The sequence below is a fragment of the Amblyomma mixtum genome, chromosome 7, assembly GCF_055824585.1.
Source record: "Amblyomma mixtum isolate Tamu chromosome 7, ASM5582458v1, whole genome shotgun sequence".
NCBI classification, from domain to species: Eukaryota; Metazoa; Arthropoda; class Arachnida; order Ixodida; family Ixodidae; genus Amblyomma; species Amblyomma mixtum.
Window position 1 is genome coordinate 67,501,700 of NC_143018.1, and position 22,041 is coordinate 67,523,740.

At 48.7% G+C, this 22,041-nt stretch overlaps 1 protein-coding gene across 1 annotated transcript in view; it reads left to right on the forward strand.

Annotated features, from left to right (window-relative positions):
* The window catches only part of Pxn (Peroxidasin), a 72,507-nt gene that overhangs the window by 3,442 nt on the left and 47,024 nt on the right, over window positions 1–22,041 (forward strand). Inside the window, exons 2-6 of the mRNA XM_089552852.1 lie at window positions 13,527–13,598; window positions 14,394–14,465; window positions 20,382–20,453; window positions 20,835–20,906; window positions 21,022–21,093. Of these exons, the coding sequence (XP_089408978.1) occupies window positions 13,527–13,598; window positions 14,394–14,465; window positions 20,382–20,453; window positions 20,835–20,906; window positions 21,022–21,093 (360 nt within the window). The remainder of the gene's footprint in view (window positions 1–13,526; window positions 13,599–14,393; window positions 14,466–20,381; window positions 20,454–20,834; window positions 20,907–21,021; window positions 21,094–22,041) is intronic.

Consider the following 22,041-nt stretch of genomic DNA (forward strand, 5'->3'; position numbering starts at 1 on the left):
GAACCAGTAAGGCACAAAACATTGACTTGAGTTTATGAATCGCATAAGAGGAAGACAATTGTAAACGTGTGGTTCCGTTAGGGGAGTAAATCAATGGTTAGATATAAATGTAGTTAATGCCGAGAGGTGGTGTAAGTATGGTCTCTAGTAAACCGTCTCCTGCACTTCTCAGGGGCAAAGTTTCACTGGCCAGACGGCTGGAAATATCGCCGCCTGTGTGATGTCCTGCAAATAAAGTCAGTCTTGCTCTCTCTCTGTCTCTCTCTCTCTCTCTTCGGCTTCTGATCACCTCGCTTTAGTACGCACTTTTATTTTTTGTTTTCTATTACGTACAACGCTTTACTGATCGGCATTGATATTCCTGTCGGTCTTTAAGCTGGGCCAGAAAGAACAGTCAGGTCTCCTTCCAAAAGATATATTCTTCAGGCAAAATGGCAGGTACGTTGTGAAAAAAAAAAAAGATGACTACAGCCATGCAGAAACTGAAAAATATATGTATTGTAATGGCCGAACTGATATATATATATAGAGAGAGAGAGACTCTTTAATGAAATGCAGAGAATTTAGCCGGCGTTTAAAAATCGCTGGCATGCTACTCTGCGTAGGAAGGGGAATTTGGGAGAAAAAGACAGTAGGAGAGCAGCGTGGAAGAGGTAAAAGAAAAAAAAACGAAGATAAAATGCGGCCATGAAATGGGTACTAAGGATGCAATGGCGAGTATTGATGTAACCTATGGAATGATGGAGCGCATAGTCCGACAAATGGGCTGACGAAGTTCACTGCATGAAGAATGCATGAAGGTAACGTGCAAGTGAATTTAGAGCTTATCTAGATGTCCAATGTCTTTTAAATATGAAAAAAGAAAGTTCATTGCAAGTCTCTGTTGCCTGAAGCAGGCTAAGGGACCTAAAACTTTGTCCATTGTTAGGGGCACTGGGCAGAGCTTCTGCATGCAATGTTCATAGTACGCACGCTCGTTAGCATACGCAGGGCACACAAGTAGGATATGTTCCACAGTTTCTACCGCGGCACAATTGTCACAATGCGGACTGTTCGTTTGTCCAAAACGGTATCGCAAGCGGTTTGTATATGCAGAATTCAGACGAAGTCGGTGATAAAGTGTTTCCAGTTGTCGAGGAATTCTGGGTGAGAGTCTTGATCTAAGATGTGGGTCGATTGAGTGAAGAAATTGGTACTGATGTGTCGGCAAACTCCAAAGCCGATACGTTTCTTCGTAAGCAAAACTTTTAGCCATTTGGGACGCATCCGATTTCGTGAAAAAAGTTCGAATGTATCTCCGATGTTGATGGCCCTTACGGGCCGCTTCATCTGCTTTTTCATTAGCCAGAATGCCACAGTGAGCAGGTACCCACTGAAATGTTATGCAGTGGCCTGCGGCAATAGCTAAATGATGTATATACCCGATGTCGAGGGAAACTGGCTGGTGATTCGTTTTCTTCAGCAGGTTGGCGAGGATCTGCAGCGATGCTTTTGAATCGGTGAAGATAACCCAACGGCCGGCGGTTCGGCGCAGGATGTAAGAAACAGCTTCCTTAATGCCGTGAAGCTCAGCTGTCGTAGAGGATGTCCTCCGCTGCAGCCGGTAAGAAAGGGCATGGTCTGTTGAGGGCACATAAAGGCCACAAGAAGAGGTTTCTTTAGTAGTTGAACCATCGGTGAAGATATGGATGTGCTGCGTATATTCCTCCGTTAAGTAGGCGAGAGTAGTTTGCAGAAGCGCTGCCTGTGGCATGCGGCTCTTTGCATTCACACCTGGAACAGACTTCTTCACCTTTAGAGGAGAGAGTGTCCATGGAGGAAAGGCCAGAGGTAGTAGCTTCTGTGGCTGATTAATAGTAGGAAGGGGCAGGAGCTGTACTGCCTGGCCAAAGCTAGAGTTGCTGTGAGTTAGATGGACGCGGTGTAGGAAGTGCTTCTTCCCTTGCAGGACATGGCGGAGATGGGTACGCATAGTTTCCTGGGCGGCAATCACCTCTAGTGGGAGACATCCTGCCTCCGCTACTGTTCCTGACGCAGAGGAACCTTTTGGTAGGCCAAGACATATTCGCAGGCAGTTGTTCCGTGCGGAATTGAGAGTCTTATTGCTTGATGTAGATAATCTTTGAAGCACTGGTAGACAGTAGCGCAAGGTTCCTTCAACGTAGGCTTTTTCAAGCAGAAGCATTGATCGGCAGTTGCTACCCCACCTTGTTCCCGCCATGAACCTGAACACTTGCGATGCTGCAGTAATCCTCTGGTGGAGTTTTTTTATCTGAGGTGACCATGACAGATTGTAGTCGATTACAACACCCAGGAATCGCTGAGATCGTACATATGGCAGCGATCGTCCGCCTAGGAGCAGCGGATATCGGGTCATCGTTTTTCTTGTAAACGCCATTGCAACACTCTTTTCTGGCGATAGACGAAGACCTCTGGAAGCCAGGTACATCGAAACGTGCAATAGCGCTCTCTGAAGACGTTGCTGGGTAATATAGCGCGAACGTGATGCGGTCCAGATGCAGATATCATCAGCATAAATTGTTATGCGGACCCCTCGCGGAAGGTTTCTTGTTATGTGAATAAGGACAATATTGAACAAGAGAGGGCTGGGCACCGCTCCCTGTGGTACGCCCCTCTCCACTGCGTGAAAGCGAGTTGGACCGTCTGGAGTGGTCATAAAAATTTGCCGTTCTTTTAAATAATGCCCAATCCACTTGTATAGCCTTCCTCCAAGGCCAAGACTGCCAAAGGCTCCGAGAATTGCATGGTGAAAGACAGAGTCAAAGGCGGCCTTGATGTCTAGGAAAACGGCTGTCGGGATGTACCCAGCATGAAGGTACTCCTCAAGTGATGAGACGAGGGCGATGATATTGTCAGTCGCCGACCTGTTTTGACGGAACCCGTTCATTTCTTGGGGGAACTCATTTCGGCTTTCTAGGAACCAAATTATGCGCTTGGAGATCATGCGCTCCATGAGCTTACCTACGCAGCTCAGTAGGGGAATGGGCCGGAATGATGCGTAGCTTGTTGGCTGCTTACAGGGCTTCAAAACGGGCACAATTTTTTCCAGCTTCCATTCCGTGGGGACCTCACCAGCCATCCAGGAAGAATTGTAATACTCCAGGAGTCGAAAACGGGAGGTGTGGGGTAGCTTAGCAATGGCGTCATAGGTCACCTCATCATGACCCGGAGACGTGTGTCTGTTTGTCTCCGCGATAGCTGTGGATAGTTCTTCCATTGTGAAAGGCAGGTCTAACGCTGGCACTGCCGCCTTTGGGATGCCTGTTTGACCATCTGCGGAGAGTGTCGAATGCCCTGACCCTGTCGACAGTAGCCTGCAGTATTCTTCTGAGACTTCTTTTATAGATTTTTGTTCGTGAAGGGAGAGTGCAGCGAAGGGGTGGAGTTGTTGAAGTGGCGTGCGCATACCTCTAACTATCCGCCAAATGTTGGTTACTGGTTGGCGCACATCCAGCGTAGAACAAAAGTCACGCCACTTTTGCCGACTCAGTTTATCCATGTAGCGTCGAATGTGACGTTGTGCCCGTCGGCATGCACGTAGGTCATCGAGGCTTTCTGTGCGCAGAGCTTTCCTTTCAGCTCGCCTGCGTATAGCGCAAAGCCTTTGGAATGTGTCATCATTTGAAGGTAGGTTATCATTTTTAGCTGTAATTTGTGTACTCGCTCTCAGGCAATACGCCATTGTCGATGCTAATTCCTCATTTCGAGTTGCCGCAGTAACTCCTTTGCTTACAGCGTCCTTGTATGCGGCCCAGTCTGTAGATTGTGGGAATCTGGCTTTCCGCCGTCGCCTTTGCGCGGCTAGCCGGCCTCCCGCGTTGTTTCCCCTCTTTCCCTTGCTCCCGCCTCAGGCGGTGGAGAGGCGGCTAGGTGACTAATCACTGTCATTTGGCCACAGCTCCGCCCCGGCTCCCCAATGGCCTTTGCCATTGGCGCCTTTTGGCGGGAATTCCGGGACCCGCTTTGGTGGCCGCGCACTGCGCGACCGTCCGAGCGGGGCCCAGAGAGAGAGATCCCTCCGAGACAGCGAAAGGTGCGTACGTTACTGTTTGTCCCTGCCGGCCTTTGCCGTTCGGACCAGTGCTTACTCGAGCTCGCCCGCACGTGTCCTCTGACCTGCAGCGGCTCGAGCCTGTCCAGCGGGGTCCAGCGACCTCTGACAGGCGTACCTTGCGTTGAATGCCCACTCTCTCTCGCAACCGGCCCAACGGTCGACACGAGAGAGAGATCACAGCACTGCCGCGGGGACATTCTCCTGCAGCGGCGTGCTAGCGGTGCGCATTACTCGAGTCGCTTCGTGCGCGCAGCGGAGCCTTGCTCCTCGCGCGCCCCCGGGACGGGGTGACTATTGAGTGTGTGTGTATCAGCTGGAGGACGATGTGAATAAACGTCTCCTTTGTGAACTTGGAGGCCTATTTCTTTGCGGCGAATCGCTCTCCTCCCAGCGGAGGTTGAGTGCACCGCATCGGTGTCCCAGTGTGTGTGTGGTGACGGCTGATCGGGGCCCTTGGCTCGCGCGAAGCTCGAACCCGCGGTGGGTGGTGGCTTTTGTCCACGTAGAAACCCATAACTGGCGCCCAACGTGCTAAGTCATTGGCGCTTACGCCTTTGATGGCACATTAGCCGAGCAGGTCGCCTTGACGATCACGCTTGCGCACCGTGTCTACCACCCCCAGCGCGGCACTCGGCAGCTACATGTCGGCTCCCTACGGAGTTGTAGCGTCGTTTGATCCGCTGGCTGCTGTTCCTTCGAATAGCTAGACACCGTGGTTGGCCGCGGCCCCCATTGGGGTTTACGGTGACACAACCCAAAATGTTGACCACGTGGCTCCCATTGGAGCTGTATCGGAAGCACCCTGCGGTGCATCCGCTGGTCACATGCCTCAGCTGTGCACGCTTTCCGCCCAGTGCGAAAGCAGTTCGTGTCACGCTGCCGCAACCGGCAGTTTCGAACAGCAGCAGCCGTGCCCCGCGAGCAGTCAATTCTGCTCTGGGAACGGCGAGGCGCTGGCCGGTTCCCTGTGGAAACCGCGCCGCTCATCGAACTAGGAGCCTTGCCTCCCTCTTTCGTGCAGCCCGCCCAAGCCTCCACTGAGGCAGGGGTGCAGTCGCTGAGGCCGGGGCTCCATTGAGCCAGATGCGGAGAAACTTCGAGCCATACTCGAATTTCCCGCGCCCAAGGACGTACGCGGCCTGCGCCGTTGTGTGGGAATGGCCACCTTTTATCGTCCTGTGCCCGCGTGCAGGCACCCTTGACCTAGCTCTTGGGAAAGACTGCCGCGTGGCGATGGGGGCCCGAGCAAGAGCGATCCTTTCGCCTCCTGTCTAGTGCCATTGCCGAGACAGCGCAGCTCAGGCTACCCGACCTGACCAGACAGTTCGTAGTCCAGACTGACGCGAGCGATCTGGGTTTAGGCGCAGTTCTCCTACAGGAATTCGATGGCGTGCTGCAACCGCTGGCCTTTGCCAGCCGCTCCTTGCTGCCCTCGGAGAGGAATTATTCCGTGACCGAGAAGGAGTGCCTCGCCATCGTGTTTGCACTGCGCAAATTTGACGTCTACCTTGATGGAACGCAATTCGTGGTGCAGACAGACCACAGTGCGCTCAGTTGGCTGATGCGGCTCCGCGAGCCTGCGGGTCGGCTGGCGCGCTGGGCTCTCCTGATACAGCATTACGACTTTTCTGTGCAGTATCGAAAGGGGAGCACAAACGTGGTAGCTGACGCGCTATCCCGTGCCCCACTCGCCAGCGGCGCCTTGACGCCTGTAGGCGGAGGGGGCGAAACAGCGGACGAGCCGCCGGGCGGCAAGGAGGGGGAACCCGCAAACGGGTTAACCCATTCCGCTAACCAGGCAAGCAGCGCTTCGCAAAGCGGACGAGAGGCAAAGCTCTTCGTGAGCGCCTCGGAGTTGCCGACGCGAACGGAAATTTTGGCTGCAAACCTGAGTGGGGACGAGACCATGCTCCCCTCTGGGATGACTGGAATCGTTTTCAGCCGTAAAGAGCTACTGAAAGCCCAGCAAAATGACCCCTTTTGTCGCGAGGTGAGCGACGGTCTCAGGGAGACGGAGCGCCGTGACGCTACTGGTATTGTAGCGGGCGCAGGGGGGCAGAAGCCAGCGTGTGTCGCGGCGAACCCCGGGGATTCATATTTGCTGGACAATGACGGGCTCGTGCTGAAGTACATAGCCACCGATGACGAGTCCATCGACCCGTTCAAGGTGGTTATCCCCAAAAGTCTGAGAGGCGCACTTTTGCGATTCTCTCATGACGAACCACTGGCCGGTCATCTGAGTGGCTCCAAAGTTTTTGCAAAACTGAGTCAATCGGTGACGTGGCCCGGCATGAAGCGTGACATTTTCCGCTATTGCCGTTCCTGCCATGTCTGTCAAGCGGTGAAGTCACGGGGCGGCAAGCCGCCTGGAATGATGAAACCAATTGACAGTGTGCGTCCGTGGCAGATGGCCACCTGCGATTTGATGGGGCCTTTCCCCAGGAGCAAGCAGGGGTTCATTTACCTGATGGTAGTCGCTGACCACTTTTCCAAATGGGTTGAGTTGTACCCCCTTCGGAAAGTGTCAGCACGAGCGGTGCTGGATAAACTCCAGGAAGTGTTCTGTCGGTTCGGCTTTCCGGAAAGACTGATCACGGACAATGCGTCCTATTTCACCGCTCGGGTGTTCGGTAACACGTGCCGTTCCCTCGGAATCGAGCACTACACCACTTCACCCTACCACCCCCAGTCCAATCTGACCGAGCGAATCAACCGAACGCTCAAGCCAATGCTGGCGGCCTTTGCCGAGTGTCAAAAGGATTGGGCAGACCATTTGAGTGAGTTCGCGTTCGCCATTCGAACAGCTGAGAATCGCTCAACTGGTTTCTCTCCCGCCTTCCTCAATTTCGGGAGGGAGCTGGCGAATCCGATGTCAAACGTCGTGCAAAGCCAGCTCGGGGATGAGCAGACGCGGGCAGACTGCTCTGCTTATGCGTCGACGCTTCGGGACCGGCTTGGTCGGGCTCTCAACAGAGCAAGGCAGAGTTTGGCGGCAGCGAGAGCCCAACAGAAGGCTCAATATGACCGCAAGCACCGCCGCCTGACTTTTCAGGTGGGTGACCTTGTCCTGAAGCGCAACCACGTTCTTAGCGATGTGAGCAAGGGGTTCTCAGCCTCGCTCGCTCCTAAGTGGCTTGGTCCGTACCGAGTGGTCAGAGTCTGGTCGCCACTCGCGTACCTGCTGGAGGATCCCCTTACGGGGAAAACCAGCCGTGCCCACATCGCAGACCTGAAGGCCTACGCGTCACGGTCTGACGAGCTTGCGCCGGTACCCATTGGTATCAAAGGCAAGCGCAAAGGCACAACTGGTGCTGCGGAACGCAAGCGTACGGAGCACCGGTACAATCTGAGGCGACGGTCACCGGTGTGATTAATGCCGGACGGCGGACTTTTCCGCAACCGAAGGCACGCAGCCTCAGCTAGCTGGCGAGCTTTCTCGTCAGGCCCTACCTAGGCGAAGCACGGTGTGTTATTTTTGTTTTGTTTTTGCAGCATGCTCAGTTCCAGCCTTGTGTGTTTATCAGTTTATTTATTTATTTGTTTTGCTTGCGTCAGTTTCTAGCCACTTTCGTTTCCTGCTTGTACGTCTGTTTTCGTTCTAGCGTACCGAGATTGTACATAGGCAACATCTGTTTTCGTTCTAGCGTACCGAGATTGTACATAGGCAACATGCGTCAGCATTGGCGTTCAGTTTTTTTTACCAGATGTACATAGGCAAACTTCAGCCCGCTCGTGCTGGCTCTTATCTGCTAGAAGGAATAGATTGGGTGTCGTTTGTACAGCGCGCCTTTTCTCATTTCCGGCCCGACTGTGGGTGGTTGGCTCGTTAAGGAGCCGTGTGTCGCGGTGCGAGTTTTGTGCGGCCCGTATGGAGGGGAAGTTGGCGGGGCGTTTGGGACGATGGGGGGCGGAAAGTGCACCCTTTGACCCTCGCCGCGGCGCCTCTGGACGCTTCTGATGAGGGGATCGTTGTCGCCGACCAGCTTCCGCGCACGTGCCGGTGTATGCGTGTTTGTGGCTGTGACTGTGTGCGCGCGTAACCATGAGCCAAGGCGACGCCTGTAGGTTGTGCCGTTGTGTGCTTCTGCGTGAGCGCGAGGATGAGAAGGACCCCTCGCTGTGGCCAAGGTTACACATCAGGACGCCGCCGAACGACCTCGCCCGTTTCAGCCGGCGTGAAAGGGGTGCACTAACTGTCTTGTGCCCGAACGTGATGTCGTGGCCAAGGGCGCGAGGTCAGTGCTCTGCCGCGGCCCCGTCGTCATCAACGCACCCTATATCAACGGAAAGAAGACCGCCATCAGTCGTCGGCCCTCCCAACCCGTTCAACTTGAAGTCTGCGAGCGGTGAGTCGCCGACCGGCCCAATTTGCCGCGCCATCGAACTTTGAGGCTGGCATCCACCTGTAACACAGCTGTACAGTGGTATTCACATCTCCTTGTGTACCGTGTATATAATCTGCAGGCTGCTTTGATTTACTGAAGCGTATGCCCGTGTTTGTTTGTTTGCCTTGTTTTCCTTTGTTTTCTTACGTTGTTCTGGCTGGGACTGAAGTATAGCTAGTTTTTTTTTGTGTATTCATTTCTTTATTTTTGGAACTGAAGTGTAGCTAGTTTTTTTTGTGTATTCATTTCTTTATTTTGGAACTGAAGTGTAGCTAGTTTTTTTTGTGTATTCATTTCTTTATTTTGGAACTGAAGTGTAGCTAGTTTTTTTGTGTATTCATTTCTTTATTTTGGAACTGAAGTGTAGTTTTTTTGTGTATTGATTTCTTTATTTTTGGCCGCGTGCTTTGCCGATGGGTAGGAGGGCATTTAAGGAGAGGGGGATGTGGGAATCTGGCTTTCCGCCGTCGCCTTTGCGCGACTAGCCGGCCTCCCGCGTTGTTTCCCCTCTTTCCCTTGCTCCCGCCTCAGGCGGTGGAGAGGCGGCTAGGTGACTAATCACTGTCATTTGGCCACAGCTCCGCCCCGGCTCCCCAATGGCCTTTGCCATTGGCGCCTTTTGGCGGGAATTCCGGGACCCGCTTTGGTGGCCGCGCACTGCGCGACCGTCCGAGCGGGGCCCAGAGAGAGAGATCCCTCCGAGACAGCGAAAGGTGCGTACGTTACTGTTTGTCCCTGCCGGCCTTTGCCGTTCGGACCAGTGCTTACTCGAGCTCGCCCGCACGTGTCCTCTGACCTGCAGCGGCTCGAGCCTGTCCAGCGGGGTCCAGCGACCTCTGACAGGCGTACCTTGCGTTGAATGCCCACTCTCTCTCGCAACCGGCCCAACGGTCGACACGAGAGAGAGATCACAGCACTGCCGCGGGGACATTCTCCTGCAGCGGCGTGCTAGCGGTGCGCATTACTCGAGTCGCTTCGTGCGCGCAGCGGAGCCTTGCTCCTCGCGCGCCCCCGGGACGGGGTGACTATTGAGTGTGTGTGTATCAGCTGGAGGACGATGTGAATAAACGTCTCCTTTGTGAACTTGGAGGCCTATTTCTTTGCGGCGAATCGCTCTCCTCCCAGCGGAGGTTGAGTGCACCGCATCGGTGTCCCAGTGTGTGTGTGGTGACGGCTGATCGGGGCCCTTGGCTCGCGCGAAGCTCGAACCCGCGGTGGGTGGTGGCTTTTGTCCACGTAGAAACCCATAAGATTTTATAAGGAATTTCTTTGGGTTCCTCAGCGCATGGAAAGCCGATATGAGGATTGGGTAATGGTCGCTTCCGCGTGTCTCCAAATCAGTGCACCAGCCAAAGTTGTGGGCGAACGAACTTGTGACAAATGTCACGTCGATGCTGCTGGTAGTCGTCGCGCCTCGGAGGTAGGTGATGCTGCCGTCATTTAATGGCTGAACTGAATGCTTGGAGAGAAGTTTTGCAAGCTTGGCACCTCGGGCACATGTATGTGAGCTGCCCCAAATTTCATTATGAGCATTGAGCAAGCAGTAACTAGTCAGCTCTTGAGCTGTACCTTCTGCGCAACCGTGGAAGCTTTGATGAAATTATAATTTCCTCACAAAAGTAATTACATTCCATCATGCAATGATCAAGATACACTAAGGTAACAGCACGTTCTAGCCTACCCATATTTGTAATATCGACAGTTGCGGAAATAAACGCGCCCCGTAAAATGCTTCTTTCAGCTAAACGGGCCCATTGTTCGAGCTCAAATTTCGCATAGAAATGACATTTGGTCGGCAGAATTGTTTAATATCACGTTTGCTTGGGGTACTTACCTGATTCGAACAGAATAAGTCGGATATTCACATCGTCTGCGGCGACGACGAAGGAAATTAGGCTGCTTTGTCAGATATCGCACCGGTGGCGCCATCTCGTTTGTTGGTCGTGAACAATCAGCAAAGGAGGGGGTTTCGGGGGGTTTGAAGACGCTCTTTCAACTGATTTTTTAATGCTCACAGAAAACTTAGCTTGCTGAAAACTAAGTTTTGCCAAGCGCCACCGGTGCGATAGCTGACAAAGCAGCCTAATTTCCTTCGTCGTCGCCGCAGACGATGTGAATATCCGACTTATTCTGTTCGAATCAGGTAAGTACCCCAAGAAAACGTGGTATTAAACAATTCTGCCGACCAAATGCCATTTCTATGCGAAATTTGAGCTCGAACAATGAGCCCGTTTAGCTGAAAGAAGCATTTTACGGGGCGCGTCTATTTCCGCAACACGCGATATAGTGCATGCCGTCACTGGGACATTGCAACAGAAGTTTTGTATTCATTTAGCTCTCGGCTATATTCTGCAATATGCTTTTTCCCGCTAAAAGCATCATTAAATAGTTTTAACTCATAACACTTACTGCACCGTTTTCGCAGTTGTCTGAAAGAAAATAGTGCATTTTTACTAAAAAAAACAGGTCCCCAGCCGATGTTTCTCGAATACCTTCGGCTTCGGTCTCAGAGGAAAATAATAGTGTGATCCCGCGAATGATCCCAGGACTTTTTTCATGCGATACCATCAGAAGGCTCATCGGGAAAAGTAGATTGCGTCACAAGTCCCATTTGTCAGGTGGTGTTGGGAAAGAGCTCAAGTTCGAGCAACCTGGATCTCACAAGCCCCGCCAGTCACGTGTGGCAAAGGCATCAGCAGCTCCGACTGTTGTCTCATCACCAACACGTACAGTCATGCAATTTATGAGCGTGAACACGAGAGCGCGTGGCCGAAAGCCTCAGCTCAAACACCCCAGAGACGTGGGAGTCTTTCCTGCGTACTTCCGAGCCGGTAGACCAACGCCGGCTTATCCAGCGCACGGTGGAGGCCGCGACATCCCAAGGAATCCCCGCCGACCTCCTCTAAGCCAGCGCAACCGGTCCTTGGACTGGTACCCTGTTTTTGGGAGTAATAAAAGAGGTCACCACCACCACCTCGAGCCCTACTTGTGGCCATACGCGGCGGCTGTTTTTACCAACGTGTTGGAAAGGGTAATGCCGCCTTGCCTGCTTTCAGCAAGCCAAAGGACACACCTCTCTTTCCACTTTGTTTATGAAGGCGGCCACCGTACATCGCCACGAGCAGGGTTCGAGGCTATCAGCCACGCGCTGCCGTGTTCACGCTCATAAACTTCGTGACTGTACTGTAATTAGGTGTCCCTGTGAATTTTTTCGTTCGGCAGCAGTACTGGGCGTATTTTCCGATTTTGGGCATACGTCCGTTCCTCCCTCAAGTCTGCTTTGTGTCAGGCGGACCACGTGTCCACCGAGTTGTGGGCAACATGGCAGGTGTACACACCTGGCATGTATACACCTGGCATGTGTACACATCTGGGTGAAGGCCTTCAAGATAAATGCCTTCAGGTTAAAGATCTTTAAGTCAAATGGATTTAGGGCAAAGGCGTTATGGAAAAGGCTTTCACATTCACAGTATGTAAGTACCTTAAGTGCCTACCGTAACTAGCGCTGCTGCACGATATTCAATGCCATGCTAACATGCTAAACCGCCTGCTAATTTTTATCAAACCCTTTCATGGAGAAAAAAAATTCTGAAAACTTCTTCGGAAAGTATTCGGAACAGAGGCATGGGCGTCCGGAAGGGATGGCAGGGGGGGGGGGGGGGGCATTACGGATATTATTTATGCACAAGTTGAAAACAACTACACAGCTTGATTAGCACGCTTAGGTGATGCTAACTTACTGGATTTTGCTTATTGAGTTCAATTCATAGTTCAGTAATAAATTTCAATGTTTGTCCTCGAAGCCTAGCACTAATTTGCTGTTTCTAATTTTTGTTTCATGTGCGCAGTTTAGACCACAGATAGTTCCTTTTTGGTGCTAACCTACCGCCTCCCCCACACCAGGCAATCGGATGCCACCCCCCCCCCCCCCCCCCCCGAAAAAAGTTCTGCGGACGCCCTTGAACAGAGGAAACAGAATCGCCTTCTATTTTAACGCTTGCGCTTGTGTCATGTTGTCCTCGTCTTCTCTTCGTCTTTTTTTTGCGCTCGTTAACCATGAATACGTTAACGTATTTTATCTTAAGGCCACATCGAATTTCTCCTTCATGACTGTCTCACAGTGACACACAGTCGCATAAGTCTAAGTTGTCTCTACTGAAGAGTATCGTGCTAAGTTGTGCGGTGCTCAGTTCGTCGCCCCTAAGTGCGACTCTGCTCGTACTGCCAGCTCCTCTTCTGAAATGCACTGGAGCTGTAACACCACGATCCGCAATGCGCCGCTTTTCTCCTGCCTTGGTTAAGGCACGCTTGTTTCACGCGCCGGCACCTGCTTCTGGAGCCACGGGCCATTGACAATAAAGCAGTTGGAACCCCTAAGCTCTTTCCCTGTTCGCGTAGCCTCCTTACCGGGCACGGCGGTAACGTTTCGATGGAGACGAAACGCGAAAGTCCCATGTACTGTGCAATGACTATGCACTTTAAAGACCCTCAGGTGACCTAAATTCTGGTAAATCGGTTTTTGAGGAAAGGAAATGGCTCAATATCTGTCTCACATATCTCAGCGGACACCTCCACCGCGCCGTAAGGGAAGGGAGGAAGGTGGGAGTGAAAAAGCAAAGAGAGAAAGAGGTGCCGTAGTGGAGGTCTCCGGAATAATTTCGACCACATGGGGATCTTTAACGGGCACTGACATCGCACAGCGCACGGGCGCCTCTTGCGTTTCGTCTCCATCGAAACGCGGCCGGGAATCTACTAAATTCTCGTAATCTCATTCTCAGTTTCTTCTTTCACTTTCTTCTCTTATGGACTTAACCTGGCTAGCAATGATTGTTGTTCCGCAAGCCCGCAAACCGTTCGAAGTCCCGAAGTCACTATGGAGTTGATTATACATGTAAAACGAAAAACTCGCACAGAATCCCGCATGGGGCCTGCCACTAGCACCACTATAATGTGATGTGCACAAATCTACAAGTTTTAAATGTTCTCTCTTTTTTTGTGTGACTAGCAAGCGGCGCCTAATCGTTTCCTGTTTTTCTCTCTCTTTTTACATGGTGGCAACCATTCAGTGACCTGCGTTTCAACAACATACAACGCATACCACCGAACACTTTTCGAGACCTGCATCAGCTTGACGCCTTGTAAGTACTCAGTGCTGGCTCTGTCTCTTCGGAAACCTCAACTATTCAAACAAGAGCTAATCTAGTATATCGACCGGTGCGTTTAGACAAACCCAGAAAGTCGGAAGAAACGTTTCTAGTTCGCACGACTGCCACCAAGTGGCTCGTGGCACTGAAGACTCAAAATCGCCGTGGATGTTTCTTATCTTCGGAACATCTTGTTGTGTGCTCAGGAAGCATTTTCGAGGTCAGATTTTGCGGAGCGGTGGAAGAGTCGGCCGAGTTAATCGCTCTGAATCTCTCGAGACTGCAGTTTTCGCGAAATTGGAAGTTTAAAATATCCCCATTGAATTGCGTTCTGTTCGCTGCCAACAGATGACGCTGCAGTTCCTTATGTCCAGGAAAGCTTGGCATGACTCGTGGATTCTAAAAGTATACGCACCACGGTTAGTGCTCAAAGTTTCAGGATTTCCAACCACTCTTGTCTCTTGAATTCTAACCTTTAAAAGTATACCGTAATGACTTTCGCTCGTTGTACATAATGGGAATTTTTTTCTGCAACAGTTTTCACTGTCAAATGAAAAGCTCTATGAAGCTACCAACTGCAGAGATTGCTTTAGCAAAATTATGAAATTAAATCTTCTACATTTTCTTCTACACCTTCCTACCAGTATGAATTCTAAATCACAGGAGCCCTCCAAAACATCTGAAGATACTTGGTTTTGTGCATCACTGTTCGTTTTCCTCACATTCGAGATAAAACAAAAATTTGGTTGTATAGTATTCCAATATGCATATGAAGCGCATATTTTGCAGGTTGCTGGACAACAACCAGTTGCAGATAATCGAGAACCAAGCCTTCGAAGGATTGAACAAGCTGCGACACTTGTACGTATTTCCAGAAGCGAAAATTCCCATTAACTTCTGCATCCTGCCACCATGCATTATTAGAGCTTCAACAAAGCCGGTGTCATTACTAATTTTTTGGCGCTGTTAAATATTTTCAGACTACATACTGTCCATGTCCTTGCAGAGTCTTACATGTCTTTGCAGAGACTTCGCCGTAATTCACAACGTTCGGCGATTTCTGGGTGGTCATAAATAGCCGTTATAACTATAACTCACATCAGAAAGCTTACCGTGAAAGCCAACCAAACCTATGCGTTATTTGCACTCGTTTTCAGTCATTGGCCTGTAAGCGTTTAGAACAAGATCTCTATGCTTTTCATATCAGGCCAGCTCTGAAGCACGATGTGGCTTTGTGAGACCCCTATTAACTTGGCATAGTAGGCCTTCTATGGAGCATTAGAAACCACCCACAAAGATTCAATTTTGGCATCTAACATGATTTTCGCAGCTTCGCTAGAATAAAGCTGAACTAGAACTCCTAATCTTGCTTAACCGCCGACATGTATATCTAACTTGTATCGGAAGCTCTGACAAAACATTTTTTGCGGATATACTGCCACTCATTTGTCAAAGTACGTGATAATGGCGCCTCATTTATCCTTCCGTCGTCACCGTGCGTTTGAAATTCGAGCAATTCAGGGCAAAAACGCTTTGTTTCAATGCTTATTTATTTTTTCATATCATATCCAAATGGGTGTCATTAATTCGGTAGGATGTTTTTGGGTCCGTTGTGGACTATGCGCTGAAAGGAAAACTTTTAACCATACCATAACTCTAAAATTTTATGCCTGCTCTTAAACTGTGTGCCTTTTATTGTGCATGCCTAATGAGTATGGCAGTCATATTTGCTTTGTCTTCCTTCTTCTTTCTCAACATTTAAATCTTTGTCTGTTGTCCTGATGTTTTATTTACTGTCAATTTTAATTTGCCTGAGCCGTTTGACTGCTCAAGCAAAATTAAAGTTCCTCCCACTTTAATTTTTACTGTAGTTTTTTTTTAATGTCAGGCACCGTCCTCTTGTTGCAATGGCTTTTGGAGCAGATGCGGGTCTATTTAGGAAATAAATTGATGCGGGGTAAACATTCGCATGTCTTGAGGTTCAGTGTTTGGAAATATTCCTTACGCGTATTTAGTCACGTTCTCAAATGTCTTGATGTCAGTACGGCAGCATCGTTTTAGCTGCCGATTACTTACCGGCCACACAGAAACACCGCACCTCGTATAGTGACATGCGTTGTGGCTTTATTGTTTTCGCCCAAACAGCGAAGTCTTTCTCGATGAGAGCAGTGGTAGTAAGGACAGCAGGAGTTTGCAGAGGCATATATGAGAAGAGCTATAAGTGACAAACGCTAAATCAGTAGCTGCACTATTTGGGTTTGGGAACCGCCAGTGAACCGACGAAACCATAGTGTTCCCTGGTCTTAAAGACAACGCTAATTAGGTCAGCCCTATCGAAAAATCTCATATGAACTCATATGTGTCTCGTATCATTCCATATGTCTTACATACGAGCTATATGTGTCAAATATGTGTCTCGTATGAACTCGTATGCAGCCCATATGAGTTATATGTGTCAGTATATGTGCCTCATATGAACTCGTATGCAGCCCATATGAGTTATATGTGTCAGTATATGTGCCTCATATAAACTCGTATGCAGCCCATATGAGTTATATGTGTCAGTATATGTGCCTCATATGAACACATATAGGCTTCATACGAGTTCATATGTGCCACATATGTGCCTCGTATGGACTCATATGGGCATCATATGAGCCATGTATGTCGACAAATGCGCCTCGTATCAACACATATGCTTCATACGAGTTCATATGTGTCACAAATGTGTCTCGTATGAACGCGTATAGGCTGCGTACCAGGTCATACGCGTCACAAATGTCACGGATGAACACATGTGCGGCATATATAGTAGTTCATGCGCTACGGAAATGTGACTTGTATGCACTTATTACATATGTAATACATATGTAACATATGTAACGAGTGTTACATATGTAACACTCGTGCGTACACAAGAGCTCCGATATGCATCGTATCAGCTTACATCAATCTCGTGCGAAACAGATAGCCGCTGATGAGTGCCTCTTATAGAGTGGGCCTTGCTGTTTGAAACACGTGGAAAAGAAGGGATGAACAAGCGATTAACAAGTGCCCAATCAACGCATAAAAATAACTCTTGACCTGTTTCAAATATTTGTCTCCTTGATTCTCTGCTTGTGCCCTCTTGTTATAAACAGCGCCTATCCAAACAGTATGACGTTAGGAGTTTCCAATGTCCTTGGACAAACGTTCAGCTGGAAGGCAAATATTGCCTTCTGGGCTTAGTTGAGCTGTTGAGCGAATAACGCCAGGTATTTTCATGCAAGAGCTCCGACTGTAGTTAACAATAGGTGCGCAATGAGAGTACTACGATGAATGGTGCTGGCGCTGTGAAAATTAAAATACATACAAATATCAGATCTTTCAGTGCTTATCACAGAGCACATCAAGATTCACAATATCAGTGGAAGTGTAATCGGCTGTAGTTCCGCTCCTTAAACCTTACAAATAAACATTTGACCTCGCACCTAACCGTCGAATTCTATAGTAGTGGGGAGCATAGCTTAAGTCTTGTCATCCAAATATAACGCAACAGTTCTCCGTGTCAGCCGTGGTGTAACGTTGCGATCTTGCATGCGCAACGTTACACCACGGCTGACACGGAGAACTGTTGCGTTATATTCTCCGTGTCAGCCCTGGCTGTTGTTTCGCCCAGAATTCACTTTAGACGAATGTTGCTGCAGGTAACGGACATTTACAAAAAATTGGACTTTGTACCGGATTGGTTTCCTCGCCTGATGCGCTGTATATCCTTACCGGCCTTTTAGTTACAATATGTTACTATTATTTTTCTGCCACGTAGCGCCTACCTAGGTGCTCTGTAAATAGTTGTTTTTGTGTGTGTATATACACACACACATATGTATATATATGTTTTGTATACAAAACCATGTAAATAAATACCATGAAAGAAAAAAAAAAGTCAGCCGTGGTGTAGTGGTTAGTGTAGTGTATTGACCATGTTTTTTTGCACTGCTGGGAAGGGGTTTATTTTTGGGACGTGCTACAAAGGACCATAAAGAAAGAGCTACCACTTGACGCGCACGGAATTCGCTATTTAAGCAGTGATAATGAGGATGGGGTACCTTTTGATCTCATAATGCTCTTGGGCCTCCACTGTATATGGCGCTCCAGAATGGCAGGCTACCATTGTGACAAAGACGCACGACCGGCCCGAATTTATTTTCGGGAAAGCATGGACTGGTTTCTTGCAATCCAAAAAGCAGCTGCGGAGCCTCCCGAGTGGCTCTCAAGACTAGAGCCGTTGTGTATGTTGCGGGAATTTTAAGCTGACGAAGCCAGTCTCGTGCTGGCTGACCACGACAGTGTCGTATGTATATAGCGTTATGTGTATTTTTGTTGTGCAATGTCATGAGCCAAAGACAGGCAATAAAGAAAAAAAAAGTGGTTAGTGTAGTGAGCTGTAGATCTGTAGGTCAGTGGTTCGAATCCGAAGCGACCCATAGTTTTTTTTTCGCGTCCAAATTTTTTTTACTTTCTTTAGTTCACTAACTTCAATGGAAGCTATTTTATTGTTAATTGCCTTATAATTCCACCCCAGCCCTTCCCTTTCCCTTCCCAATAATTGTAAACCAGACACATATGACACATACCACACATACGACACATATCACACATATGACACATATTCCATAATCTCGTATGAACCAGACACATATGACACATATATATGAGATTTTTCGATAGGGAGGTGGCCACTATTTTCATTTTTCTTGTCTTGGCGTTCAGCCCACTTGCGCCATCTGTCAGCGACGACGCTGAACTTCCCCGACGGCCTTCCACCGTTTCTCTCAGGACGGCGCCACAAGTGCGGCATGCACTCACTGTAAACGGTGGTTCAGCCGATCGAATGTCGTCGAAGTAAACGCGCTGGCGGGAGACGTCGCGCCATCTTACGGAAGCGAGTGCACGTGATAGGGGGAAGATTGTAGAGGATGAAACAGGTGGCGCTACCAGACGGTCTTCTGCCTTCATTCGAAAACTTCAGACAGTAGGGCGACGTACGCTGCGTACCAAAAACAAAACAATATAATTATTAGCGCAGCTGTGAACCAAACTTCAGTAAACATATGCGCAGTTGTAACCTGTAAATTTTGCCAGAAAACAATGTCCCGGTTTCATGACACTTTATTCAGTCTTGTACTTAATCTCTGTATCACGCCTAATTCTTCCTGCTATGTAATCTGACATTATTGTTCTCCAAGCGAATTTAGGAAATGCACCCTATTCTTCATATAATTATCTCCTCAGTGCTGCCAATATTAATGGAGACAGTAACATTGATCAGAATATTAATTTGGACTTTGCTTATCGCATTCAATTCCAGTTACTACACACGTTTCTGCAAGCTTTGATTTTAATTCATATATCGCGCTGAAAATGTTCGCAGACGCCGTCCAACCGTTAAAAACATTGAAGACACATAAAGCCTTTGTCAAAAGTTCAAAGCCTGGAGACGTTAGTTTCTAAGCTGTGTAGTGAGGCCCTTCCAATATCCGTAGAAGACCTACCTCTGGCACACTGGAGGGCCTGAGTACCTCTCGCACTAAAGGTATTTGGAACGCTGGGCGTGCATAACGAGCCACACGACCCAGCCTGGAAGCGGACCCATGTGGGCTGTGAAATTTTCACAAACGGTGTACAGTCTTTGCCAAAAGTAACCAGGCTTCATGGTTTCCTTCTCGTTCGTATAGTAGACCCCTCACGGCTTTCCTAAAGATCAAAAAGTTCTTTCAAGGGGAGAACAGGGGTTGTCCTTACCATAGAGATTTAGAGCTTGAGGGCTGGCATAATAGCTCTAATATACGACTGAGAAGCAAACCATGCAGCCTGGTTACTTTTGGCAAAAACTGTATATTAAATTTTGAACAACTGAGGGCCTCTGACACGTTTCACAAGTTTAAATACGTCCTGAAAAAATACTAAACTTCCTGTGTTTACGAAAGTAACATACAGTCTTTGTCAAAAGCAACCAGGCTGCACGGTTTACTTCTCAGTCGTATAGTAAAGCTATTATGCCAGCCCTCAAGCTCTACATCTCTGTACGGCGAGGAGAACCCCTGCCCTCACCTTCGAAGAAGTTTTTGATCTTTAGGGAAGACGTGAGGAGTCTAGTATACGAATGAGAAGCAAACCATGGAGCCTGGTTACTTTTGACAAAGACTCTACCTTCCAGCACGTTTCGCATAGGCGCGGCCTCTCGTTCTCGCTTAAATGCATACCCAACAATTCCGGACAAACTCATTTTTCAACGGGAGAAAGTCTATGCACGTCATTTTTTTTCATACATTGTAAGATTTCACTATAACAATCAATATATCCACCGATGTCCAGTCGGCAGGATAGCATTATTTTGCTATTAATGTTCTTGCTGCCATCCCCTAAAACATCGCCATTGGTTTTCTATGGCATTCTTAACCGCTCGATGCGAGTGATGAATAAACTTTAAACGAAAGATTTTACGACACACCGGAAGAATGTACCATTGCCTTCAATGTTTCCAAAACAGTACTTTAGAATATTTCAATAGTCAAAATTTTTGCCCAAAGATATTGGGCATGAAAAGGGTGACAAAATTTTAAGAGTCGGCAGAATAAAAGAACTTAAGAAAATATTTTCTTGAGCAAGATGTTTTGATAGTCACCCCTTCATCATGAGCGTTTATCGCAGTTCGGACTCCCACGCCGTATGCTGCAATTTTTAGCAGATTTGGAGGGTAGTCTTTTAATACTATTCTACATGTTGTGCTGCCAGGTTTCTCTCCAAGAACAGAATCAAGCATTTGGAAGATGACGCCTTTGCTGGATTGCAACAACTGGAGCAGCTGTGAGTCGGGCCTCCTTTGTGTGAAAAATTCATTTGTTGCCAATTGAGTCACAATTGCACCGCATATTGCATGAGCAGAACGGCGCAGTGCGGAAGGTGTTCAGGCTCAGGGGCAGTGACACAAACATAGAAGGAACAACAAATGTGTTATAATAAACTTTATCCGATGATAAAGTGAGTTGCGCTATCACGAAAGTTTAAAAGGTACAAGTGGGAAGAGTTAAAACGTTCGAAGGTATAAAGCACGTGTGTCGATTCTGTCGAAGGACTAAAGAAGAGCTAGTGCTAGCGGAGAGCTGGCAGATTTAGTGTTAAACCATCCCTACAGTCAGCTGTGTTACTCTATACTGACTTTTGCATCCACGAATGACTCTTACGCAGGTCTGTGCACGAGAACGAGCTTGTGGAGATCGCGGAGGCCCCGTTTCGGAATCTACTGTCGTTGGAGCGGCTGTGAGCTTTCGCTAAGCGGGCGCGGGCGCGCTTTCGTGCGGTTTGCGTAAATCCGCGTTGCCGCTGGGGTTTTCCAGCGGCGGTAAAATTCTCATTGACGTTGCCTTTTTCGCAGGCACCTCAACGACAACCGAATACAGACTGTCCAGAAGGGAGCTCTGCAAAACCTCAGGCAGCTCAGACGCCTGTAAGAAAGCGTGGAATTTCTGGTGGAACGTATTTCATGTTTTCCATGCGTTTTATACGCCTCGAAAGCCCGAGGGAACGCAGCGTGCATAACGTCCGTGGAAAGCTTTATGGTGTTAAGCTGTGCATGCAAAGTATTCGTGTCAGTGTTATCGAAGTATCCTCGAAATGCTTACTGTGAAAAAAAAATGGCCTTACATGTGCAGCTATGCCAGGTACAAATTTATACGCATTTGCACACAGGGCAGGCTCCATTCCTTGAGAACATTCAACTTCTTTCGGATTTGTCGACATACAGTATTAAAGTATTATAAGCGTTATAAAACGACAGTTTCACTAGTGATCGTACAGCTTTGGCTCTTTTCATGGTAGCTATTGCGGCTTTCTTTCAAGCCCGTCGCCATGGTTTTTCTTTGTAACCATGCAGGCTTCCCATTACTAACGTCAGCTGGTGACTGTGTAGCAGCCATTACTAACCTTTCCGTCACTAACATTGGGTAACAGCCGCGACTAACTCAATTGGTTAGTAACAATTAATAACCTTCCCGTTACTAACTGCAGTTACTAAAAGGGTGGTAACATATGTGACAACCAGTTACTACCCCCAAGTTGGCAAGTGCTACTACTCTTTTCTAAGAGTGCTGCTCTGAGCAAGGCATAAGTGGCAAGGCAGCAGTTTTAATGCTACAGCTGTATAAGGATCCTTTCTGCGCTCCTTATTTACAGTGGTCCTTGTGCAAAGGGCTCTACGAGTAAACGTTGTCGGCGTCGTATATCGTAATACAGAACACCAATGAGCGTATTCTCCAGGGCACTCTAGGAGTCTATGCTTTGCGTTGTATCAGGAACGCAGTAGGTTCGAATCCTGCGGCCACGGGAAGCCTTTAGTACACAGCCTAGAGGGATGAAGCCTTATCCAAACCATGGCCAAGAATTTGGTAGCCCAGCT